This window comes from Erinaceus europaeus, chromosome 22 (assembly GCF_950295315.1).
Source record: "Erinaceus europaeus chromosome 22, mEriEur2.1, whole genome shotgun sequence".
Taxonomy (NCBI): Eukaryota; Metazoa; Chordata; class Mammalia; order Eulipotyphla; family Erinaceidae; genus Erinaceus; species Erinaceus europaeus.
The window spans coordinates 1,899,869-1,907,659 of NC_080183.1; the positions used below are offsets into that span (position 1 = coordinate 1,899,869).

A 7,791-nucleotide genomic window follows, 5' to 3' on the forward strand; every position below is an offset into this window, starting at 1 on the left:
CGGCCAGAGTCCCTGTTTGCTGCCCTGATAACTGGTGACCTTGGGTAAAGTCCACCGGCAGCCTCTCCAGCCCCCTGCACCCAAGGCTTAAATACGGTGGAGGCCGGGGCCCTGTCTCCTCAGCCGTGGTCACCAGCCGTGCTCTGGGACAGTGAGCTGTAAGTATGGCTCCCAGGGGAGAAGCTTCTGTCCCCATGCAGGGAGGCTGGGCTGGGCTGCACTGGCTGTGGCCTGGACGCCTGTGTCTGCCCCTCTCCATCCACCCTTGTCCTGCCCAGGGTATCCCAGGACCCTCAGGATATACTGAGCTCTGTGTCCTGGGTTGGGCAGCTGGCTCTGGGCCCCAGGAAGGAGCACTCCCCACGCTGAGGCGTGTCTCTCTCTGCTGCCTGGCACACGAGGACCTGAGGGCCCAGAGAGGCCTGTGAGGGGCCCACAGGGGACCCAGCCAGATGCTCAGCCCGCCGGAGGCCCCTCACTGGGTTCAGGCTGCTCTGGGAGGGGGTCTCAGTGCCCTGAATGGGGGCGTCTCCATGGGCCCCCGCCTATCCACGGCTGGAGCGAGCCACCTGTGGGAGCTGTGAGGTGGAGCACTGAGCCTCAGCACCTGCTCTGCCCAGGGTGTGAGGAGGCAGGGGGCTGGGCGGGTGCTGGGTGCTGGGTGCTGGGTGCTGGGTGCTGAGGGCTGGGTGCCCACAGCTCAGATGCCTGAAAACACCGCGTCAGGAATCCACAGCTGCCCATCCTGGGAAGATGGAGCCCTGCTGCCCAGTGGGGTGTCAGAGGACCACAGGCGACACCCAGTTTGCCCTGCATGGCCGCCCCCTCGGCCTCAGGGCTGGCTTCCTGGGCTGCCGCTGCCAGGGCAGAGAGACGCCTGGCTGGGTGTGCAGCTCCCAGTGTGGGTCTCCCCGTGTCCAGGGGTCCTAGGTTGCCCTGGTGTCCAGTGGGTGAAGGGAACTCCGGAGAGGGGGTAGGGCGGTTCTTAGGGTCCTGAGCCGGTGCTTGGCCAAGTACCGAGTCAGACCTTTGAGCTTCATGCATCCTTTTAGATGTGAGAGTGGTTTTCTCTGCTTTACAGAGGGGACAGTTAGGACTATGTAAATCGCTGATCTCTCTCAGTTACAGGCCATCCAGGGCCTTCCAGGATCTCGCTCTCCTGCCCCCACTGCCTCTGCCAAGGCCTCTCCCTGCTCTCAGGCCAGGAGGGGAGGAGTCGGCTGCTGAGCCCATGTTGTGTAACCTAGGTTGCTCAACCCCTGTCCCGGCAAACACAGAGAGCCTTGCCTCTTCCTCCTGCCCTGCTGGCCTTGATCCCTGGAGCAGAGGCAGGATTGATTTTGCTGAGCTTGTTCTCTGTACGTGGGACATGCACTATGACCCAGGCCTCCAGAGCCCCGTATCTGTGGGGACAGACCCCGGCAGGAGCAGTAGCTGAGCTCTGGAGCTGGCCGTGGGCTTCCTGCCCTCCCTCCACACGTCATCCGTTGCACCAGAGCTTCCCCTGTGGGGAATTACAGCCTGGCTGTCCCAGGAGGGCGGCCTTCGGGGAGGGCAGGTGCTCTGTGCAAGGGGCACAGCAAGTAGGCTGCCTCTGTTCACTGGGCCAGGACGCTCTGGCATGTTCCTACTTCTAGGACTCTGACTTCAGTTTATTTGTTTATTTTATTACCGCCAATGCCTGGGCTCAGTGTCAGCACTACGAATTTCCCTGCTCTAGCCTACCATTTCTACCCACTTGCTATGTTATTTGATAGGACAGAGAGAAATTGAGAGAGATGGGGGGGGGATAGAGAGGAGGAGAGAGAAAGGGAGACTCCTGCAGACCTGGTGAAGCATCTCCCCTGCAGGTGGGGACCAGGGGCTTGAACCTGGGTCCTCGTGCACTGTAATGTGTGTGTTTAACCAGGTGTACAACTGCCTGGCCCCAACAGCTTTATTTTTAACGTTATGTATATCTCTTTTTCTCTCTCTCTCTCTCTCCTTCCTTCCTTCCTTCTTTTGGATAGAGAGAAATAGAGAGAGAAAGGAGAAGGGAGACAGAGGTGGGGAGAGAGACCTGCAGCATGGCTTCACCGCTTGTGAAGCTTCCCCTGCAGGTGGGGACTGGGGGCATGAGCCCAGTTCCTGTGTACTGTTCCCGGCCCCTGGTGTGAGGAGAGAGAATCTGACCTGACTCTGCTCCCATAGGGGCGTTCTGTACATTCTCATTAGACTGCAGGTGCCTTTAATTCTTACTCCTCCCCCCAAAACATGCCCCCACTGCCCTGGGCTCCAGAGATACGTCCTACTGTCTTTAGTTTGAAGCTGGGTCCTTGGGTGTGTCCCTGTCTCCTTGGCCACCTCCAAGGGCGCCTCCCAGGCTTCAGGCTCTAGGGCTCAGTCTGGTGTGCTTCCAGGTGGGTGTTACAGTGAGGGGGCAGGAGAACCAGACCTGTGCCCACATTGGGGGTGATGGCATGTGCTGGGAGGAGGCCTGGGAGGGCGCTCAGGCTCACACCCGGCAGGAGCCCGTTCTCTCCACCCCTGCACGGGAGCAGATCCGGGGAGTGGGGGTCCCCAACTGACTCTGGCTGGGCCCTCGGAGCAGGGTGTCTGCCCAGCCACAGCTGGAGCTGGAAGTCCAGCAAGGACTGAGATAGTACTGGGCACTGATGGGCAGGGGCGATCTCTACTCATTCCATGGGCTCAATGCCAGGAAGCCTACTGCCTGTGCTTCTAAACTCTGCTCAGCTGCGGTCCCTCAGTGAGGGGAGGCACAGAGAGGGGTAAACCTGCTCTGGCGTCCCTCTGTCTGCAGGACCATGCCGTCCTCCACCACGTGGGGTCTCCTGCTGCTGGCGGGCCTGAGCTGCCTGGCCCCCAGCCTCTGGGCTGAGGACCTACAGGGGGCAGCGGTGCAGGACACAGAGCCCCCCGAGGAGCTGTCGGCCTCCCAGAAAATCACCCCCAGCATGGCCGACTTCACCCTCGGCCTGTACCGCCAGCTGGCACGAGAGTCCAACAGCAGCAACATCTTCTTCTCGCCCGTGAGCATCGCCAGCGCCTTCGCCCTGCTGGCCCTGGGGGCGCGGGGGACCACGCACACCGAGATCCTGGAGGGGCTGCACTTCAACCTGACCGAGCGGGCAGAGGCCGACATCCACCGCGGCTTCCAGCACCTTCTGCGCAGCCTCAACCAGCCCGACGGCCAGCTGCAGCTGAGCACGGGCAGCGGCCTCTTCATCCAGCAGGGGCTCAAGCTGGCAGAGAAGTTTCTGGAAGATGCCAAGACCCTGTACCACGCGGAAGCCTTCTCCACCGACTTCAAGAACCTCACTGAGGCCAAGAAGCAGATCAACGACTATGTGGAGAAGGGCACTCAGGGCAAGATTGTCGACTTGGTCAAAGAACTCAGTGCAGACTCGGTGTTGGCTCTGGTGAACTACATCTTCTTCAGAGGTGAGGGGGTTGGCCAGGGAGACAGCACAGTGGTTCTACAACAGACTCTCCTGCCTGAGGCTCCAAGGTCCCAGGTTCAGTCCTCAGCACCACCATTAGCCAGGGATGAGCAGGGCTCAGGTCTCTTTCTCTGTATCTCTCCCTCTCATTAAAATAGAATGAGTAAGATAATAAAAAAGAAAGAAGAGTTGGTAGACCGCATAATCGTTATACAAATAGATTCTCATGCCTGAGGCTCCAAAGTCCCAGGTTCAATCCCCTGCACCACCATTAGCCAGGGATGAGCAGGGTTCTGGTAAAAGGTTAAAAAATAATAATAATGGTAATAAAAAAGAAATGAAAAATAAAAGAAAATAAAGAAGAGACAAAGGTGAGGGTGTTGCCCGCTGGGGCTGCTGCTTCTGCAGCACCTGTAGTACTCAGGGTCGCCGTCCTCACTGCGCTGAGCAGGATGGAGCAGGCCGGGCTCTTGGCAGGAGCTGAGCAGAGTGCCACATGGGACACAAACCACTTCCTGCTCGTGTCCACTGAGGCAAAGGAGACCGCTGTCAGGCCCTGGGCCTCCCTGCAAGGCGTCTCAGAGCTCCAGCTCCACCGTGGGGTGTACACAGCTGCTGTCAGCCCTGTGCCCTGTCCCCTCCTTGCCCCTGTGTCCTGTCCCCTCTTTTTTTTTGTGCCCTGTCCCCTCTGTCACCCCTGTGTCATGTCCCCCTGTCCCCTCTGTGCCCTGTCCCCTTTGTCACCCCTGTGTCCTGTCCCTCATCCCCTCTGTGCCCTGTCCCCTCTGTCACCCTTGTGTCATGTCCCCCTGTCCCCCTCTGTGCCTTGTCCCCTCTGTTACCCCTGTGTCCTGTCCCCCTGTCCCCTCTGTGTCCTGTCCCCTTTGTCACCCCTGTGCCCTGTCCTCTCTTTTCCTCTGTGTCCTGTCCCCTCTGATGTCCTCTCCCTCCTCCCCCCAGGCAAATGGGAGAAGCCTTTCCGTGCCGAGCTGACCACGGAGCAGGACTTCCACGTGGACGAGCAGACCACTGTCAAGGTCCCCATGATGAACCGACTGGGCATGTTTCAGATACACCGCTGTGACACGCTGTCTGGCTGGGTGCTGCAGATGCCATACTTGGGCAACGCCACTGCCATGTTCCTGCTGCCTGACCAGGGCAAGATGAGGCACCTGGAGGACACCCTCAGCCCAGAGCTCCTGGCCAAGTTCCTGGACAAGAGAGGGGCCAGGTGACTTCCAGCCCGAGACTGACCAGGGGATCCGGGATGGGGGGGACTGGGCCAGGTGGCCGCAGTATGTGTGTGGCCCTGCCCTCCCTGCCATGTCCACTGTGAGCTCAGGAGTCCCCTGGGGGACTCCCAGACCCAGTCTCGGGGGCTCCCTCCAGACCTGGGTGACCCCCCTCCCCCCCGGCCACCAGCACCCAGTGCAGGGGAGCCAGGCCTTGCATGGACATGCATGTACATTTATATGCTTATATATTCCCTGTTTTATATATATATATTTTTGCCATCAGGGTTATCTCTGGGGCTCAGTGTTTGTATGACAAATCCACTGTTCCTGGTGGTTCTGTTTTTTCTCTTCTTTATTATTTGAAAGGACAGAGAGAAATGAGAGAGGAGGGGAAGAGCGAGAGGGAGAGAGGCAGAGAGACACTGCACATGAAGCTTCCCTCCCCCCGCAGGTGGGGAGCCGGGTCTTGAACCCAGGTCCTTAAGCATGGTGACATGTGCGTTCAACCAGGTGTGCCACTACCCGGCTCCCACATATGCTCATATATTTCTGTAATGCGTCATCACTGCATATTTGAGTAACACACATGTGGATGCAATTATTCTGCACCTCCCCTTATGAACTATCTCAGAGGGAAGGCAGAACACAGACCTGCTGTCTGTGGAACTAGGCCTCGAACCCGGGTTCTCACACATGCCCGTCCTCACCTCTGCCCACTGAACTTTCCCCTGGCCTCAGGTACCAGACAATTTCTCTCTCTTTCTCCCTCTCTTTAAATATCTTTATTTATTTATTATTGAATAGAAATGGAGAGAAATTGAAAGGAGGGATATAGATAGACAGGTATATAGCTAGATGATAGATATAGATAGATAGAAAGACAGATAGACAGATAGATAGATAGATAGATAGATAGACAGACAGACAGACAGACAGACAGACAGACAGACAGACAGACAGATAGATAGATAGATAGATAGATAGATAGATAGATAGATAGATTAGATAGATAGATAGATAGATAGATAGATACAGACTTGCTTCACCACTTGTGAAGCTTTTCCCCTGCAGGTGGGGACCGTCCGGTGGCTCAGACCTGGGTCCTTGTGCGCTGTAAAGTGCTCTTAACAAGGTGCCTCACCACCTGCCCCCTTCTTGCTCTCTTTTTTCCTTCTTTCTTCCTCTCCTTTTTCTCTTTCTCTTTCCCTCTTCTCTCTTTTTTTTTTGCACTTCATTTTTTTCTAATTTACTTCTAATTTCTATGAGGTATTAATAGTGGACAGTATAGTTATTGACACGCGGGTCCTCTTTCATCATGCGCCAGGGCCCCTCCTTTCCCAGAGTCCTTTTCTTTGATGCCACACACCCTCAGGGTTCGTGTTCAGTGCCTTAACCCTCCTGTTTTTCTTGCTGTCGCTCCAGTTCTGCAAATGTGTATTTGCCCAAAACGTCCATTTCTGGGACCTACAATCTGAAAGTCACCTTGGGCAAACTGGGCATCACCAGGGTCTTCAGCAACGGGGCCGAGCTCTCGGGCATCACTGAGGACGCACCCCTGAAGGTGTCCCAGGTGAGGCTGCCCCTCCCCCTCCCCCCAAAAGCTCTTGTGGTCAGAGGGGCTGAAGAGAAGACAGGGACACAGAGGGACCCATGTGGGGACAAGGCATCTGGATGTCCCGCCCCAGGACCTGAGGCTGATGGAGTCACAGGAGCCGCCCCAGGACGGCAGGCAGTGCCTTGACCCAGAACGGGTGCCTGCAGAGAGGAAGGGGCTGCAGGCCAGACCAAGCCTGAGTGCCCCCTGTGGGAGGGCAGGACCTGGCCAGGCGGGGAGGGAGGCCCGGTCAGTCCTTTCTGGAAACTTCTGCACGGGACCCCCGTGCAGGTCTGGGGCCCAGCAGCCCCCTTGCTCACCACAGGCCCCTCTCTGTGCTCTGTCCCCACAGGCTGTGCACAAGGCGGTGCTGACCATGGACGAGACAGGCACAGAAGCCGCGGGGGCCATGTTTCTGGAGATCATGCCCATGTCTTTGCCTCCAGATGTCTTTTTCAACAGACCTTTCCTGATAGCCATCTTTGACAATCAAACCAAAATTATCCTCTTCCTGGGCAAGGTGGTGAACCCCACACAAGCATAACCTCCTGTGGGGTGAGCCCTTCCCTCTCTGCCTCCCTCAGTGACATTAAAGAAAGACCCTCTTTGCAGGAGCTGGAGTGGACGTGCGAGTCTGTCCTCTTGTTTCTGAGTCTCGCTTTACTTCCTGGATGGGTGTGAGTCCACATGATGTCAATAAAGAAAGAGTTTGTTTATTTCCTTGTATGGGGGGAGGCAGCACCTGTGGTATGCTAGACCCACAGAGAAACGGAGTTGTTTCCCAGAGCCCTGCTCAGCTCTGGCTCATGGTGCTGCAGGGCACTGAACCTGGGACTTCGGAGCCTCAGGCACGAGAGCCTCTTTGCAGAAGAGGCTATCTACCCTGCCCCAGAGAGACTTTTTCTGTTTCAGCCCTGCCACCCGCCCATTCTGCTGCAGCAACCTTGACTGGGGTCGGGCGGAGGTGCCCACGTCGGCACACACAAGGACCCAGAGTTTCCCCAACGGTGAAGCCGGGCTGCAGGTGTCTCTCTTTCTTTCTCCATTTCTATCTCCCTTCCCCTCTCAACTTTTCTATGTTCTATCAAAGAAAAGACAAGACAAGAAAGGAAAAGAAGAGAAGAGAAAGAAAAGGAAAAGAAAGAGAAAAAAATGGCCACCAGGAGTGGTGACTCCATAGTGCTGGCGATAACTCTGGTGGCAATGTAAAGAAGGAAGGGGGGGGGGGTTGGGCGGTAGCACAGAGGGTTAAGCGCACGTGGCGCGAAGCGCAAGGACCGTAAAGATCCGGGTTTGAGCTCCTGGCTCCCCACCTGCAGGGGAGTCGCTTCACAAGCAGTGAAGCAGGTCTGCAGGCGTCTGTCTTTCTCTCCCTCTCTCTGTCTTCCCCTCCTCTCTCCATTTCTCTCTGTCCTACCTAACAATGACAGCAACAACAACAACAACAATAATAACAACAAGATAAGCAAAAGAGAAAAAATGGCCTCCAGGAGCAGTGGATTCGTAGTGCGGAACCGAGCCC

The 7,791-nt window shown here is 56.7% G+C and overlaps 1 protein-coding gene across 1 annotated transcript; it reads left to right on the top strand.

The window, feature by feature from the left end:
• Positions 1-6,894, top strand: LOC103118892 (alpha-1-antitrypsin-like). The gene is made up of 5 exons (XM_060180993.1): positions 1-158; positions 2,801-3,441; positions 4,401-4,671; positions 6,098-6,245; positions 6,622-6,894. The coding sequence occupies exons 2-5, from the start codon at positions 2,805-2,807 to the stop codon at positions 6,811-6,813; spliced, it is 1,248 nt and encodes a 415-aa protein (XP_060036976.1). The 5' UTR covers positions 1-158; positions 2,801-2,804; the 3' UTR covers positions 6,814-6,894.
• The last annotated feature ends 897 nt before the right edge of the window (positions 6,895-7,791 follow it).

Coding starts and splice junctions, on each gene's coding strand:
- LOC103118892 (XM_060180993.1), top strand. CDS start 2,805: ATGCCGTCCTCCACCACGTGGGGTCTCCTGCTGCTGGCGGGCCTGAGC. Junction 3,442..4,400: donor GAACTACATCTTCTTCAGAG/GTGAGGGGGTTG, acceptor TCCTCCCCCCAG/GCAAATGGGAGAAGCCTTTC. Junction 6,246..6,621: donor CACCCCTGAAGGTGTCCCAG/GTGAGGCTGCCC, acceptor CTGTCCCCACAG/GCTGTGCACAAGGCGGTGCT.